This window comes from Acipenser ruthenus, chromosome 3, assembly GCF_902713425.1.
Source record: "Acipenser ruthenus chromosome 3, fAciRut3.2 maternal haplotype, whole genome shotgun sequence".
Lineage (NCBI taxonomy): Eukaryota > Metazoa > Chordata > Actinopteri > Acipenseriformes > Acipenseridae > Acipenser > Acipenser ruthenus.
Window position 1 is genome coordinate 74,738,810 of NC_081191.1, and position 18,884 is coordinate 74,757,693.

Below are 18,884 nucleotides of genomic sequence, written 5' to 3' on the forward strand. Positions count from 1 at the left end.
CCTTTTCTCCACTGCACTTTTTTCAAAGACCGCTTGGCTCTCGATCCAAGACTCTCCTCTGCAGCCCTCTTGCTTGTTTGGCAGCATAACCCCAGCTGTCCAGTGTTTTGAATGCACCACAATTTTCTAGGGGCGGCCTTTATCTAAACCAGCCTCAGGACGGTTTCCTCTACTAACTGCTTTCCTCTACAATACTGACCAACTGTAAAAGATTGGCCCACCAACAATCTCGGGAGAGCATTTTAAATCTGGCATTCAAACCACCGAGCGGTAGATTAGTCTTTAATTCCCCACCAGAGTAAAAAAATAAATAGATTATTAATTATTCTCTGTTTCCTTTCTATTTCTTCTCCTTTGCATTGGTGGCAGAGTTGCAAAGAGCCAGGCATCCTCTTCTGGGGGTAAATGAAGCTCATTTCCCAACCTTAGAGACCCAACAGTGCCAGCCTCATCCTCTGCAAGCAGATGTTCTAGCCCTCTTTACATGTTTATTTCATTTTTCTTCTCCAGCTTTCCAGTTTCCCCGTGAGGGAAGTGAAGCTCACTCTTTGCCTTTGAAGTCTAGCCGCGCCAAACCTCCATCAGCATTGGTGACACTTACAAGCCGGGGAGATCGCTGGACTTCTTTTCATCTTTTCGATTCGTCCGCTAACCTATTTTTTTGGTTTCCACTTGGGGGAAGTAACGCTTGCTTCCCAGCCTTAGAGGATAGTCGGTCTGGTCTCAACTCCGCAAGGGCAGCTCTTCGTGAGCCAAGGGTAAACCCTGTCCTTTTTTCGGTGTCACAAGCACTTTTCTCCTGTTTTAATTGCCAAGGTATCCTCGACGTATTTTCATTTCCTTTATCCTCCCCTCCACTATGCTGTGCCACCTCTGCAACGGTCTCCCTCTAGGGGCAAGTGAAGCTGACTTCCCAGCACTGGAGGCTAGTCGGTCCGGTCCCACCTCCACGAGGGTGGCTCTCTGCTCGCCAAGGGGAAACTCTGTCCTTTTTTCTCAGACAAGCATTTTCCTCCCATTTCAATTTCTGAGCGCTCCAGAGTAGATGTTGAGAAATGCATCAAAAGTTGATCTATGACCCATGATATGCGATTTAAAATGTAGCAGTACATTTAAAAATATAACGCATGGGACACAGCAATGGTATGCAATGTATTACTTTGCAGGGTGTTCTGTAATACTTTAATATTAGAGAGATGTGCAATGTGCTTTATTTTAGTTTCATAGGATATTTTCCCCATCACACTACTGGAGCCCCATCACACTACTGGAGATGCACATGAATGGGTTTGGTTTTGGCTGCTTCCCTTCTACTGTGTGTTCAGCTTCACACACTTTTAAATTATTCACTATCTTTTAAAATGTATTTTTGTGATGTTTTCATGTAATCTGATTTATTTTTCATTTTATATGGGAAAAAGAGTTATCCAGAATACAAGAAAACTACACAAAAACTCATTAAAATTGAGACTTTAGTTTTTTCCTCTGCTTTATCCAAATATTTGAATTCAATCAATGATCAATGGGCAGTTTTAACAGGGATTATGGTGGCCATTCGTAATTCTGGCACTTTTCCGTCCGCATTGATGCTTAAGTAAGCTACGGCTTTTGTTCGGCCTTCCAAAGTAATCAAAGGACATAGGGTATGTCAGGAGAACATGCCCCATACCAGGGTGATGCCAAATCCAATGGGGTAGACAGTGTATGTATATATGTTTTTTAGATTTTATATATATATATATATATATATATATATATATATATATATATTACACTTGTTCTCACCAACTAGAGAACAAGTGTAATACTCCCATATTTGACATTAATGTACAGAACTAAGCAACAGACTTGAAATGTTCCTTTAAAATAATTAAAAGACATGTTTTAGTTTCACTAAGACACATTTTTAATTCATGTTTTTGTTAATGATCACATTAGCAATACATTATTTGGAAGATGTAATATATTAATAATCAACTGCAATGCATACATTTTTGGCCTTGGCAAATTATTGGCATAGAGATATTTCATAATACACTCATAGCAGCAATAAGTTACCACTTAAATGAATAAAAGAAGTTTAAATACCTTAAACAAGTATATGTCAATGTTTAAATAACACAAAAGAGTAGCACAGCTTTCTTACTTGGGGTACCAAAGTATCTCAACAGCACTCCTTGGGTTTTAGTCTCTCCAGCAACATTTTTGGCCATGCATTGGTAAGTGCCCTGGTCAGACTCTCTTGTATCCTGAATCATTAAGGTCCCATCCACCAGCAAGTTCAGACGAACATCATCTCTCATATTAATTTCATTGCTATAAATAAATAAATAAATAAATAAATAAATAAATAAATAAATAAAGAGTGAGCTTCACCTTGATTCAACTAGGAAATTACAGCTTGGCTTGCTATAATGCTAGCATTGCCATGAGTGAAATATCTGTTGACCCCAATTAATATCATTGACTAAACCAATGTTTTAATGAGCACTTTGCAAAGTTTATACTAGGAATGTGCACATGCAATCATTTAGAAAGTTACTAAATCATATAACCTATCTTGTACTGCAAGAAATATAAATGGTCTGAAAAGAGCTGCCGCTGCAGCCCAGCGTATTACTATTAATAACAATTATAATTTTTTTTCTCAAGCTCCTGACAGATAAAAAAAACATGTGTTCTCAAAAGTGCAAGGTGATACAAATACTGTAGCTATGGGTAACAGAGGTGGTTGGAATGCACCATTTCACATATTAAAACTATATTTAATTATTCAATTCAATTTATTGAAGAGATTACAAAATAGAGGTATTTTACAAAAACAGAGATATCATACAATGAATATTAATAAGCAAGCTGTTGAATTTAAAATAAAAGGTTAGTTAGAAGTTAGTGTTCCTTCATGCATCCATCAGTATAAATAATTATTGTGATTCCGAACTCCGTTATAGATTTCAACAAAAATATTTTATTCAATACAGTCTGTGGTAAAGTGGTTAAGTGGATACAGGTGCAGGGGTGATGCAGTGCATGATTAAACAGACAAAAGAGTTATATTCCGGTTGGAAAAGGGGTTTTATTATATCCAGGTCTGGTGACTAAATACAACATTGTGTATTGCATAGAGTAAATAACAACGGGTTGCAGTCCCAAACAATAAACACAAAATATCCGCCCCACAATTATACTAACACGGTCACCAGTCCTGGGCGCGTGCAGTAGTGCTCGTAGTGGGTGATACAGTTTATTAATGACAGTATTGCTGTTCCGGCTTTGTGCTGGCCCTTGCCAACAGCTCCGGAATCGTGTTAGCCATCTAGTAATTTACAAGCAAAACAAATTACGAGAAAAAACAAACAAAACACTCACGATACTGTTATTTCTGACGGGGTCTATCACAGTACTTCCAGGTTCAAAACACAAACCAAAGCGAAGGAAAAGATTGCGTTTCTCCATTCCCTTTTATGCCGTCACACATGACCCCTTGGTAAACAAGTGCAACCGCCCTCCAATCTGCCGCTGCCACGTCATTTCCCTTCCGGGTCAATGCGTTAATGCAACAGAGTCCCGCCCCTTTCCAGCTGTCCGACTTCCCTTGAACCCTGGGAAAGAACTGTCAGGCCAGCCCGTCCAGGGAACTCTGTTCTCGCTGCTTAGCGCCCTCACAGGTCGGGAGGGAGATTTACTACCAAGAATCATTGTATTTCTGTCACAAGTCGAACAGTTGGGTATTCCATTTTCCCTAAGCACAGGTCATAACAGAATCAACAAGACAATACATTTTTGGGATTTAATATAGCTTCTCTTAGACAGCACCCCTTATTCCTTAACCTATCAGAATATCATTGACCAAGTGGGTCCACTTTCGTTTTATTACCTTAAGTGATTGTAACATCAAAGCCTGTTTGATGTTCCACTCAGGAAACCCTGATGTTATAAAGATAACGAAGGAAGGAGATTGTTTAAGCTTTTGAAGGTTTTAGCCCCCAGATTGTTATCTCTGACAAAGCACAGGGTCCCCTTTTAAATTGCCATTTGGTGCACTTTAAAAGCTTTCCCTTTACCATCTGTCTTCCTGCTCCAGTAATTAATATTAAACCCAAACTGTCTTTTAGTAACACAATCTAGAACTATATATTTTAATCTTAATGTGCATGTTTCCCCAACACAAGCCAATACCAAATGGAATATGAACGAGATTTCAGCCAATAAACTTTTAAAAAATTACAGTCTGATTTTAAAAAAATAAAAAATAAAAAATAAAAAAATGTTTGAGGACATTTTACCAAAGTAGACACTAAAACAGCCAAATTCACACTTTGCAATAAATGACTGAGCTACAGTATAGGGACAATAATAACCACTTAAGATACAATCATGTATCCACCTACCTGCAGAGAGAAGCCCAACCGGAAGCATCGGGCTGTTGATTGCGAGACAGAGTATGCCTTTGCACAAGCACCAGAAGTACTGGTAAATTGCAATGAACCATTACAGCTTGCTCCACTAAATTCACTCCACAAAGGAGCAAATAATTAACTTAATGGTTAAAATGATCACTAAAGATACATTGCCTTTAATTGCTTTATGCATATTGTACTTGTATTATACTTGCTGTTAATAAAATACCTACTTATTGAAGCATTGTGAAATAGTACCGTGATTGTTATTTTTTTAAGTATTACTTCAATTTTGGTATTATGTAAGCATTATTTTTAACCAGTGGCACATTGATATAACGCATAATAGTGTAATTGCCTAATCATTTAGTAAATTACGTGTATTGAATTATTAAAATATACTGAAATGCCCATCCCTAGTTAATACACAACTTAACATTTCTTAGTTTGCTTTAAAGGTAATTTAAAATGTAACGTTGTATAACGTCTCCATTTCTGAATTGAAGGTTTGCAAGATTTTGTAATCACAAGAATGAAGGATAACTAGATCTGTAATAACTTTGGGACTATTGTAAATGGAAAATAATTGTTATGTATTGTTAATTGAAGGCACAATATTATTTTCTAGATTAAATCTCCTGAAAAGTCAAATAATAATAATAATATCTTTAATTAGCACCTTTCATTCTTATATGCAGAGTCACTTAAAATAGGACACTGATTTAACATCTCATATGCAGCATGGAGCACAAGGAGGTTAAGTGACTTGCTCAGGGTCACACAGTGAGTTAGTCAATGGCAGAAGTGTGATTTGAACCGGTGATCTTCTGGTTACAAGCCCTGGACTTTAACCACTGGACCACACTGCTTCCTTAATAAACAGAGGGAAAACAGGTGTGTTGAAGATTCCCACCATGATTGTCTTGTGACCAGAGTAGTGCATTCCAGTGCTGGTTGTCTTCAAATGTTGCCAGTCCAGGAACACCAGGGAAATGGTCTTGATGGACTGTGCAGTTGGTCAAAGAGGCCCCTGCGTACTGAAGTCACCGATATCCTTCTGCTTTTCCAATATTGTTGCACTCAAGTCTAACACAACTTATATAAAAGTCTCGTGGATCACATAACAAACCACAAGACCACACCATTTGCATACACTCATGCAAACGAAGGGGTTTTATTCTAATTGTACTTACAACCTCACAAACAAGCTACAGTGTGTTATTCGAATTAACTGTGAAAACAAATTTAAATAACAAACCTATGTACGAAATAAAAGCATTGATTTTGACAAATCATGACTTTTGAAATGTGGTACTGTGTAAGGGAAAACGTCATAACATATAGCATTAGGTTATATATCATAACCCTGGTTCCCTGAAATAGAAATGTTATGTATTACCGATTGGGATATATCTCTGTGTAGCCTGAATTACCTGAGTACTTAACAGAGGCCCCTCTGTGCAGGGGATAAAGTGCCACACTCACAAGGGCTCAGCGCCAATTTATATTCAAGCCCACTGTGTTGGAATGAACGCAGCAACCTCAAAAGGTAACGGATAACATTTCTATTTCAGGGAACCAGATTTCTGATATAACCTAACGTTCCCTTACAATTATGAAATGTTAGCCATTACCGATTGAGATAGTATACCCAAGTATACCCAAGTTGTGCTGCAGGACTTGTAGCACTGGCAGATGTGCTAAAAGGGGTAGACTGGGAGGCTGCTCTTAGCATTCTGGTCCCAAAACCTAGGTTTTCAGGGCCCTTGACATATGGTCCACATAACCTAAAAAAGTGTGGGGAGAACCCACACCTCAGTGTGTGTGCTGTAAAAAGAAATCCATAACATATAGGTTACATAAACTAGAGACAAAAGTGTATGTTAACCTATACTATGGTACATGTATGTCAAAGGGTAGACTGAGTGTCTGCCCTTAACACACTATTGAACCTTCATGCCTGTGTAGAGGGTGCTCTATTCAAGCAGCTTTGAAGTACTCAGGTAATTCAGGTTACAGAGGGCTATCCCAATCGGTAAAGGAGAACATTTCATACTTGAAAGGGAACAGCAAATGCCTTCCCCTCCAATAATGAAAAAAAAAGAGTAAAAGCCACTGCAACAGCCCAATGGCTAACAGTCTGCTTTTAAACACTGAGAAACATAAGAAACAGAAACATTACCTAGAGCTTCCTCTGGCACGGATTTTAAAAACAAGTTGGCAGTCATTGCAAATGTAATTTAACAAGTGAAAAGATCACACAGTTTGTGCAATGATTCAGCTTTTGAGCTTTTGCCAGAGTTTAAGGAAAGGAGGGCTAGGCTAGGGAAAGCTGTCACAGTGTGTTGTAATGTCTTGCATGTGGTTCCTCTTATGAACACCAAAATGCTTTACAAATGGTCTTGTATAAACACTTAACCTTTTAACTTCTGGTCACAAGTTTTCACATCATTGCGAGAACTTTGGTATGTCACATGCATTCAGTTCTTTCTGACTAAAACCATAATACTGTATGTGTGCTTAAAAAAAAAAAAAAACCTGTTTTTGAAAAACATCTGTTTTTTGCTGTTGATAGATGTTTATTATTTGCACTTGCCTGCTGGAGGTGGGGAATGGTTGGTTACTAATCTATCAGTTGACATCATTTTTGTACTTGTTCCATAAAAAAGCTTCATATTGAGTGTTGTCTCAGCTTCTAACCATTTTGGACACATTTCTTTAAATTATAAGGCACAATGTTAATATACACATATATTTTAATGATTGATTGATTTAAATTAAAACTGCAGGTGCTGTAATTGTTACATTGTATGCCTAATGTTTGATCTCCAAGCGAGATACTGTATAATTGAAATGCCAAAAATATGATTAAAAACAAAATATATTTGCCATTCATCGAGTGAGTGAGGCTTGTTCTACCACAGTATAGCTAACATTTTCTGTAATATGTTTATTAGTCTTAGAAGGTACTGGCACATTGTTAGTGGTGAACTTTAAGCCACAGGCTGTTTAAACCATTAAAACAGCAGTATTCAAAACATTTTTCATAGGTGATGCCTGATTGTAGTGCCCATAATGCACTTTAATACAGTACTTAGTCATCTTTTTGACTGAGCAGAAAAGAGTCTACTTTAGAATTGTTCCCAACCACAACAGGGACATCTGGACTATTTCCCCAGAAATGATGGGCAATTGCTATAATTTAAAACATTTTAAAAGTAACAGAAGTAACCTAATAGCATCATCTTGCACCAGTTTATGATATCTGTAACAAAAACACATTAAAAATGTGAAAAAACACCAAGTTATCAAAAGTGCAGAGCCATTTAAAGTGGAGATATCAAAAACACAAGCAAAGTTTCAAGAGACCACTGGGGCAACCTTGCCCAGCACAAAGCAAATAGGCACAACTGTAAAATCGATGTGTGCCAAGGTTGCCCCAATTGTGTCTTCTAACTTGTATCAAAAAACACAAGCTAAGTTAGAATAAACAACTGGGGCAACATTGGCCAGCACCAAGCAAATAGGCACAACTGTAAAAGTGGTGGGGGTCTACTAACTTGGCGCGAGGAACGATTTCCATTACATGAGAGTAGATGTTAAAACTTCATGCTGATTTGAACTCGGCTCTCGCCAAGATAAGCACCAATTATGACGTAGCTTTATAGTAAACTAATGTGATCCATATGTGTCTCCATCCATTTGCGATTCCTTCCATATGATGATGTAGATATCCTTCCGGCTGTGATGCTGGCTCCGGAGATCAACCATAGTGCGGTCTCCCCAGCGCATCAGCATGACAACCGTCTGGATTGAGCTAAGTAGGGTACATCTCTGGGGTCTTCAAGTGGGTTTAAAATGTTCTATATCGACGGTGATTCTGGCGTCCCAGTATCACCCCCCTCCGTCCCCCACTCAACTCAGCCCAGCTTACTTATCCGTACATCAGCGTTTCTTTCTTTCTATTGTGCTTGAGATCCGCAATCAGAATATTTCCGTCTCAACCAAGGCCAGTTGCTGCTCCTCTATGCTGCTTCAGATAAGTTTTTCACTGTGTGACGCAACTCTTGACCACTGGATCCGACATCTCGGAGAAACCGGGTTGTAGAGTGTGCCACAAATCCTCGACAACCCACCTCCACTGGGTAAACCTGGACTCTACATCCTTGCTGTTGCTAGTGGCTAGTTGAGCATACCGCAGTTTCTTCCTGTCATACGCCTCATCTACAGCATCCTCCCATGGCACTGTTAACTCTACCAGGTGAACAAGGCGTGCTGATCCAGACCACATGACAATATCTGGTCGAAGGGTTAGTGGTGGCAATCTCAGGTGGAAACATAAGCTGTTGACCAACATCTGCCAGCATTTTCCAGTCTCTAGCAGCTTCCAGTTGTCCTGGCTGAGGCTTGGTTTTAACACCTTTTCTTGGCGGTTGCTCTCCTGGGCGGAGGAATGTTGTCTTTTGTGTGTAATGTTTAGATGGAACTGGTGGCAACTTATTGGTCATGTTACGCTCGTCTTCCAATGCCAAGGCCAAACATCGCAGCCAAGTAAAGCGTCCTTGGTTAAGAGTCACCTTACATCCTGTCAAAATGTGCCTTAATGTTGCAGGTGATGAACACAAAGGACATGAGGGATCGTCTCCTACCCAGTGGTTTAGGTTCTGTGGTGATGGGAGAGCATCATATGTTGACCTGATGAGGAAACTGATCCTGCTCTGTTCCACTGTCCATAGGTCTTGCAAGCTGATCTTGTGTTGTTCCACACTCTCCCATCTCATCCATTCTCCCTGCTTGGACTGGGAAACAGCCTTAACACACCTCATCCTCTCCTGCTTTTGCACCTCGTTGACTAACAGCTTCCTCTGTTGAGCTGGGACTGCCTTGTGCCATGTAGGAGGAGCTGAACTGAGACCAAGACCCCCTCTTCCATGCTGAACTTGCCCCATGATATCACCGATTCGAAGGGCAGCCTTTGCATCTTCCACGGCTTTCTTTGCCACCCACTTTTTTCTAGTTTTCAACACAGGTGCTGCCTCCCTTATGCATCTGTCGCATGACTCTACTAATGTAATTTCCAGTCAGACCTTGGCACACTTAAACTCCTCGGTTAGAGACTGGCAGCTGCAGTATTCCTTTACCATAAAGTCCCACTCTGCTGAGGCAGCGTGGAACTCCCAACCATTTCCTGATGTATGAACTGATTAAAGCTTCCAGCTTCTCTACTGTTGTCAAAGAAACCTCGTACACAGTCAGTGGCCACAGCAGCCTCAGCAGTAGACCAAATTGAAAGCACCAGAGTTTTAATTTGCCTGGTAAAGCACTGCTGTCTATGCTCTTCAACCCTTCCACTGCTTGTTGTTTAACTTCTCCCACACTGTGTCCTTGTGTGGATTCTCAGACACTGTTGGTATTGCCTCACCATTAATACAGAACATTTTATCTACTACTTTACCTTTAAACATAGAGATGCTCCTTGATTTAGTGGGCTTGAATTGCATTTGTTAATTTGGTTAATTTGCCCAACTACTGTTGTAGTCATGGTTGTCATATCATCCATGTATGCTCGAATTGGTGGTAGTTGCATTCCAGAAGCCAAGCGGTCTCTTCCCACTACCCATTTTGAAGCCCTAATGATTACTTCCATTGCCATGGTAAAAGCCAGTGGAGAAATGGTGCATCCTGCCATTATTCCAACCTCTAGGCATTGCCATGTAGTGCTGAATTCTGAAGTTGAAAAACTAAATTGCAAATCTCCAAAGTAGGCTTTCACTAAATTTGTTATTGTCATCGGTACACTGAAAAAATCAAATGTTGATCAAAAGAAGTTCATGTGGCACTGAACCATATGCATTAGCCAAATCCAGGAATGTCACATGTAGCTCCTTCCTCTCCTTTTTAACTGATTGAATTTGTTGCCAAATCACATTGATGTGTTCTAAGCATCCTGGGAAACCTGGAACACCCGTTTTATGTACTGAAATGCCAATGAAGCAGTTCTTTAATAGGTAAGTTGACAATCTCTGAGCAGTAATGCTGAAGAAAATCTTGCCTTATACATTTAATAGGGAAATAGGGCGAAACTGACTAATGCTTGGAGAATCTTTTTCTTTAGGTATAAAGACTCCACCTGCTCGGCACCATGCTCTTGGTACAACCTGTTTTTCCCATGCCACTTTCATCAATTTCCACAGGATTCGTAGAACTCCTGAAGCACTCTTGTACACTCTGTACGGAACTCCATTAGGCCCTGGAGATGATGAATCCCTTGCTTTTTTCACAGCTTGCTTTACTTCTTTCCACTTAGGTGCACAGTCCTCCATTTGGTATTCTGGTGGATTGATAGGTGGGATGTCTGAAGGAAGGCTCCTGCCTTTTTTGAATCTGTATGTGTTTCCTCCAAATATCTTTCCAGCTCAAACTTAGATGCTTTCAGTGTGCCATTCTTCTAACTGGTGAATAACTTATTTACAAATTTGAACAGGTCTTTATAAAAGTTAGTTCTCGCATGCTCCTTTTTGTACCGTTTCCATATGCCGTACCGCTCAGATCTGCGCAATGTTGCAAGCTTGTCTTTTATGACCCTTTGTAACAGATTGAGTCCCTCCTTCTGACTTTGTTCTGCTCTTCTCCATTGCTTCCTCAGCTGCCTCCTGTCTCCAACTAAGCATTCAATCTCCTGCTGCCGTCTAGACTTTCCAGGAATAGTTTGTACGTTTTCCTTCCTTTTTTCAACTCCAAACCACTCGCTTCCATATGCGTAGATGATGTCCCTAAATTTATCCAGCTTCTTTTCAACTGTTCCACTTAACCTTTCCAATGCAAAGCAGAGATCTGTGTTTACTGTTTCCCACGCAGTTTTCTCACAAGCTCTTGGCCATTTAACTCCAGGCTTGTGCCCGTTGAGGTTCTTTGCTCTCTTATGCTGGCTTGTCTGACTGGGTTCACAAGGATCATTAGGTTCATCACTAGCTGTGTCCATGCAAGGCCTCCTCACATCTATGACAGGGGTGCTGATATCCTGCGAACTGTGGTTTGCTTCCTGTCGCTGGATTTCATTTGACTGACTTGACTGACTTCGTAAGAAGTACTGATCCTTGTCCCTTCTCCCTCAAGCATTTCATTCTCCCTTGATGAATCTTCAAACCCCTGACCGTTGTCACCTTGCTCCAGTCACAGACATAAACCTGGAGTTCCATGTCTTTGCTAACTGCAGATCTTGAACTAGTCTTTTGTGAAGTACTCTCCATACTCATATCTGTTTCTGTTCCTAAGTCATTAACTGTGTTGTCCAACGTTGAGTCATCTACCGTTCCTCTCAATAATGTGTATACTCTAAAATAACCTGCTAAATGTTATTGTATTATTTATTGGATCATTTTATATTTTATTAAACCTCATAAGTAATTTGGATAAGTATTTAACAGGTTTGAACAAGTGAACATTACTGGGACTAAGAGCCATATTTACTGTTGTAAACTCTATATTGAACACTTGCGCCTACAGTATGTTACAAATCTGCATTCTTTCTGATCTGGGCTTTCACTTTATATCGTTATCTGTCTTTAACATTTAAAAAACAGCCTTTAAAAGCTTTACAGTTTAGTGTTATAAGTAATTCCATTTGAAACATTTGTATTCCATTAAATTATTTTTGTCATTTTTTTAGGTTATATACATTATTACAAGATTGTATTTTCTTCAGCTTCCTATTCAATGAAATGGGTTGGAATGACTACAATACAACACCTACATGTCAAATCTTTTTACTGACATTTTAGGGGTGCTTCTGGTCTGGTTAAAACACTGCACTTACTTGTTGTGAAGCCATATGATCTCAGGTTTAGGATTCCCTTCAGCTCTGCAAGTGAAGTGGACAGTATTTCCAGGCGATACATCTGCATCCTGGGGCTCTGAGGTGATACGGGGCCTTTCTGTGGAAAAGACAGCAGAAATACAAATATTGTACCGTAGATTTTTATGATTTAGAGATACTACATTGACACATTTGTCATTTGTTTTACCATACTCTACTGGTGTATGATTTACCTAGCTTGGCAAACCTTTATTTACATTCACTTTGTGTTACACACTTCACAACACATGTGCCTTTGTATTACTCCAGTAAACCTTTGGAAGCTCAGAATATCCAGTACTTTACATGTGGCACACATATTCCATTTTGCAGTGATACCAGCAGTATGTTTATCCTGAGTATGGTCCTGCGTTTTACGTGACCTGCTTTATTAGGCTGCACTTCATTCCTCCCACCACAAGGTGGTCATGTAGTCTGCTTAATTAAACCACTTATTGGTGATTCCTTTAATCGTCTCAATTAGTCATTCTATTAATGAGCATTGGTGTGTTGATTAGGCGGCAGCAGCAGCTACGGACATTTATTTAGTCATGCATCCCTTTATTACTAATACGTCTTATTCAGTATTATTTCTTAGAATATGTAAAAAAATAATTTAACTGTTTCAGTTTACTAGTAGGAACACATCATTTGTCAACAAAATATTTTAAAAAAACAGCACTGATTCCCAGAACAATTTATATAAAATACTTAAATCATAACATCAATGCTGTAACATATCTTACAAATATAACATAATAATAATAACAATGCAAGGTTGTTCACATGCAGCACATTAAGTGTCACTTACAGTTTCATGAAAGAAAATGTCCCATGCATTAAATGTTGCTATTAAACTTAAGCATCGTCAGTTGGTTAACCCTGCCTTCTTTCATAGATTGACATTGTTCTGTAAAAACATGGCCATAAGAAGAAACACTTCTTTCAGCATCTACAGAATTGGTAACAACTGACAAATATATTTTAGCCTTTCGTGTTAAATTGGGAAATAATTCTTCTGCTTTAATCCAAAATTCATTCAAAGTCATTCTACTGCCGTTTCTTTTGCATATGGTAGGTATCTGTCCATTTCTAATTTACAGTCAGCATCAAATCCTGGAATAGAATATAATGGGAGGGCTTCCAGATCCAAACTACACACTTGTGGGTCGAATATCCTTACTGCCATCAGAAAGTTATGAGCTGGTTGAAAAAAACGTGGTTTCTTTTTGCATTGATCTGGACTTCTAATAATTAGTCAGTTTTTCAGAAACGTCATGGAAGGTTTTTTACACATAGTTTGTGTATTGCTGCGTCTGTGCTGTGTACCTCTTGTGCCATTGCTTGGTATGTATTTATTAAATCTGCAACTTTATTATATGTTTGATAGACTCTCACGTCACGGCTTTCAAACCACTGAATCAGATCCACCAGTCCCTTGACATGCGTCGCAATTAGGGAGAGTTGAGATTTTAAACTTTGCACAACTTTAAGCAATTTCTGGAGGTCCTTTAACACTACCGTGTTTGGTGTGCATTTCCTTTTCCACGAAGCCTGAGTAAAAAGGGATGTATTTGGAATGATATTCAGCAGCAGAATACCAAGTGCCCCATCGTGTTATGCATGGCTCAGGTGGCAACTTTATGGGTAAAGTACAGCCTTCTTGTTGGATTGCCTCTGTCAGGTGGTCTTTAAAATGTAGTTTTCTGCTTGGGCAATGTTTAAGCCATTTTTTAATGGATGCAACCAGCTTGTCTGCTTTTGGAAAATTATTTGCCCAGATATTGCTGGCAAGGGCTATTATGTGAGCATTGCAAGTCAAATGTACTGAATTTGGCACTAAACCTTGAAGAATGTCATTGTATGCCTTGATCATGTAACTGGCATTATCGGAGACAAATCCAGTCACATTATTAAAATTAACTTAAAATGTGTTTAAACATTTCACAACGCCCTGTGCCACCGATGAGTAATTCACAGAGTGCAGATTAACTGTATCGTCTAATATTACTTTCAATTCAAAGGTATTCGATAGTCCTTGGAGAACAAACAAAATGTGCAAAACATACTGATCTTTTGCATTTGTAGACTCGTCAACAACTACAGATACACTGTCAGACATCTTTACCAGTTGTACAATTTTCATCTTGTGCAACTCAGCAATTTGGGGTAGATATTCCCTTCTCAGTTGACCTGCTGTAGGAATTGCTCCCGCATTTATTACATGTTTGTTCAGAAATGCATATAGTTTGGGATTATCAATTTTATTTCCAGGGGAATATTAGCACAAACAGGTGCCTCTGTCAAATCGAAAATAACATCTTGTCTGCATTCATAATTTTCATTCCCCTTACGTTTTTTACTGGAGGACGCCGTCTCATAGCTGTCAATCTCAGCCTTTTGTTTTCTGCGTTTTTCTGATGATAAATGTTGATCTATTGTTGACTTTCGAGTGTGGTCCAACAATAAATTGCAAGTTGTGCAAAATAAATTATACCCATCGGTGTACAGAACACCAGGTGGACATTGTTGCGTGCGTTCACTCAATGAAATGCTTTTTGATTGCGATGTCTTTGACTCCATGTTTAGGTCTTTGGATTTTTCTTTTAACGCATCAATTTATTCAATTACCATTAAAACTCATCATAATTAGCTTTTATTTTTCTAATTAGTCAAAGCGTGTGTTGATTTCTTAATTGTTAATTCGATTACTATAACTGGATTGGCTGCAGGGACATCTAGGGGATAGCAGTTGATTTACAATTGAAAAAAACAGGTCGCGTAAAACACAAGACCCTAAGTATGAGATGGTTATACAAAAAACGGAATTTACACTAGAAGGGAATGCTGATATCAAAGCTCATGAGATGAGCTATTGATCTGACGTAATGATGTTTCTCTGCCTCTTGATTTCCTACGGTAACCTAATCAAAACAAATAGCTACTGGTAACTTGCGCATATATTTTTCATTCTATATTAAAATCTAAGAGCTAGGAGTGCCAAATGCAATAACAGATATTAGAAAACGATTCAGCATCACCAGCCAATCAGCTTCCAGTTATGGTGAGCATTAATAGACAGTAGATGCCCGCTGGAATATCAAAGCATCACCTGTAAACTAGTTCAAGTGGACAGTAAATACAAAACAAAGACACATTTGGTCCAAATTTATTTTATTATCCACCAAAACCACCCATTCAATATTTTGCATCGACAAAAGCAACCAATCCTGTACCTACAACTGCCGAGTCAGCCAATCACAGCCTGTCAGCTCGACTGGAGTGCTCAGACACAGCATCTTTCAGCAACAACAAACCAAGACATGGAAGGTTCAGTAATATTGCTCCATTCATATATCTGGCACTGTTCAGATAAACTATAAGCAGCTTTGACAAAAAGTTATTTGTTTAATAAAGTTTTTTTCTCTAATTATGTGTGTAATCCTTGATTGCGTTTGACAGAGGACCAACAAAACATAACATACTTTTTGGCCTGTGGTCTAGAGCTGCCCATGTGCTGGCTGACTGAGACGAATAATTATTACTTGATGACAGCTATTGACAGCGAGCAGGAAAAGCCCTAGAATACTGTAGTTTGTTATAATCTGAGAGTAGGGCTCAGAGTGATGATTGCTAATCAGATTTCATTTACTTTAAAGACCCTATTACTTATAATTAACTCCAGGTGATGGTGGAACGGCATAGAAGGCCATGTAAGCTTAAAAAAGTGTAACTGCTAAAAAGTTGCTTGGAAATGTAACTAAAGAGGGAGGCAACCACAGATTGGTTCAACATACTTCAGTTGGGGGCTCCCAAGTGGCGCATCCAGTGCAGGATGTGCCCTATAGTCTGGACGTCGCGAGTTCGAGTCCAGGCTATTCCTTTGCCGACCGAGGACGGGATCTTCCAGGGGGTGGCGCTCAATTGGCCGAGCGCCGCCCGGGGGGAGGGAGGGCTTGGTCGGCCAGGGTGTCCTCGGCTCACCGTGCACCAGCGACCCCTGTAGTCTGGCCCGGCGCCTGCGGGCTTGCCTGTAAGCTGCCCAAGAGCTGCATGGTGAGTCCGCAGTGTGAAAAAAAGCGGTCGGCTGACGGCACACGCCTCAGAGGACAGCGTGTGTTCGTCTTCGCCCTCCCGAGTCAGCGCAGAGGTGATAGCGGTGAGCTGGGCCTAAAAATAATTGGCCATTTCAAATTGGGGAGAAACTAATAAAAAATAATTGGCAATGACTAAATTAAAAAAAAAAAAAAATACTTCAAGTTTACAGATCATATCAAGTATTGAAATTCAAAATTTAAAATAAATATGTAATGTTTATATATTCAATTACTAGTGACTGAGTTTCATCATCTCTCTCTCTCTCTCTCTCTCTCTCTCTCTCTCTCTCTCTCTCTCTCTCTCTCTCTCTCTCTCTCTCTCTCTCTCTCTCTCTCTCTCTCTCTCTATATATATATATATATATATATTGTATCTCTTATACATGGGGCAGCAGTGTGGAGTAGTGGTTAGGGCTCTGTACTCTTGACTGGAGGGTTGTGGGTTCAATCCCCAGTGGGGGACACTGCTGCTGTACCCTTGAGCAAGGCACAACAGGGTGTGCTCTTGGAGTGGCATGTTCATTTACTTTGTACCTTGTTTTGTTAATTAGAAACGTAGTAAAAATAAAAATAAATAAAATAAAACAGAAGGCTTCATCTGTACAAAGAAAAATGGAAAGTATACCTTTGAAAGGATATCAAACTGAATCATTCAACTCCATGCTTTTGTTCAAAGTTATGGAGGTGGACTAAAAGACCTACAATAAATACACATCTTTAAAATGAATTACTGTACTAAATTATTGAGGGAGTCAGTGCCTACTTGGCTTTTGTCATTGCCCCCTGAAGTTCCTTATCCAGCAATGAAATACAAAATGCGTGCAATATAACACCAAAAGGATGAAGAACATGACCCACAGCATGCTTTACTCACCGCAGTTGAACTCTTCTGTTGTTACTGTTGCAACAGACCTGCCCTGTAACCTCCTGGGGTGGTCACAGGTGGCTGCTGCTTGAGTGTTGCCATTCTTTGCATATTCTTTCATCAGTTCAGCCAACCACATTAATTCACAGTCACAGACCAGGCCATTAGAATCCAAACGACTGCACTCATGTAAAAAAAAAGTTACTTTAAATTACAACTGTGGCTTTTAGAAAACAAGGTGTGATTTGATATACGTTAAAATACTGTACATCTCATTTACTTCATTTACATTTTCACTATTTTCATTTATAGGAAAAGAAAACACACAAGGATTTTACACATTCATATAAATCACTGAAGTATTCAACGAAAAGCATCTACAAATAAAATAAAAATCCATGTGCCCTAATAAACAGCGCTTATTACAGTGATATATGAAGAATATGATCAAAATCCTGCACATTTTAATGAAACTTACAGTCTTTTTATTGAATCCAAATTATCAAAGGTTTCTGCTGGGATCCTAGACAGTTTATTATTATGAAGAAATCTGATAAATAAATAAAAGATATGTTAGATCCAGGAGAATAAACCATGCCTATCAAACAGGCATCTGATGAGTCTGAATGAACTTGAACAGTGTGAATAAATTGTTTCTCAGCGAGTCCTTACTTCCAAGCTATTTGAAAACAACAACAGGGGAGTCAATAGAGGGTACATTTCTTATGATCTTTTTTTTCCCACAATAAGAGAATTTTCTTTTCTTTTTTTTCTTGCAATTATACATGTCTCACAAAATACTTAATATTAAAGAGTACAGTACATAGCGTAAAATGTACTTTTAATAGATTTTTCTTTTTACATTTTACTAACTTTTTTAAGATGTTTGAAATCCCACTGAGTGGTTCTGTGCTTCCTCTATTGGATGTAGGTATTATGTCAGAAAGAAAAACTACATAAACAAATATGGTATTTCTTATATCAACAAAGGGAACAGTTTTACAGAGGGACAGGTTAAAGGTTACACTGTGGTGAACCAGGTGAATTCTGACAGCTATATTAGCCACAGTGGTGCTTTAAACTTTTGAGTTTTCAAAAGTCACTGTTCTTTGATGACTTTAACAGAAAAGGATACAAAGTGAGTCAGCAGGAATACCTTTAGGCCAGTAATACTGTGAACCAATCTTTCATTTATTTGCCAATTACAAAGAAAAAAGCGCATTAGCTACAAATATGTTAAGTCTTGTATACATCTTTCAATTCATTCAGATATTTTACATGTAGTGGATTTTTTTTAAGTAAAAAAAATATATGATTAAGGATAACAAATGTGAACGTGTTTCTTATCTCTTTGCTGCAACATGTTTTCTTAACATTAAAATTCCTCACTAACATTGTTTCTCTCATGGAAAAATGGAAAATGACACTACCGGTAAAATGTTCAGACTATGGTATTTTACACATGATTTTCAATGAGTTTTTTATTACTTTGAAATTAACTTCCCCTGGACCAGGAATTTCTAAACTGCATTAACCAGAATAATATTTTCTTTAGTATGTATAAATTATTTTTACTGACATTAAAAGTAAAATGTATTGAATCAAACTTGTATTACTGTACAATGTTATGAATCCATTGGCTGTATTTTAATTATGCACAGGATACT

General features: G+C 38.7%; 1 protein-coding gene across 2 annotated transcripts in view; it reads right to left on the reverse strand.

Moving 5' to 3' along the window:
• LOC117435611 (peroxidasin homolog) overlaps window positions 1-18,884 on the reverse strand; it is a 125,681-nt gene that overhangs the window by 35,316 nt on the left and 71,481 nt on the right. The window contains exons 6-9 of one of the 2 annotated variants that reach the window (XM_059016748.1): window positions 17,696-17,767; window positions 17,227-17,396; window positions 12,217-12,334; window positions 2,147-2,316 (exon numbers count right to left, since the gene is read on the reverse strand). In XM_059016748.1, coding sequence (XP_058872731.1) covers window positions 2,147-2,316; window positions 12,217-12,334; window positions 17,227-17,396; window positions 17,696-17,767 — 530 coding nt within the window. Of the gene's footprint in view, window positions 1-2,146; window positions 2,317-12,216; window positions 12,335-17,226; window positions 17,402-17,695; window positions 17,768-18,884 lie in introns of those variants that run through there. The other variant, XM_059016755.1, reaches the window with a different exon arrangement.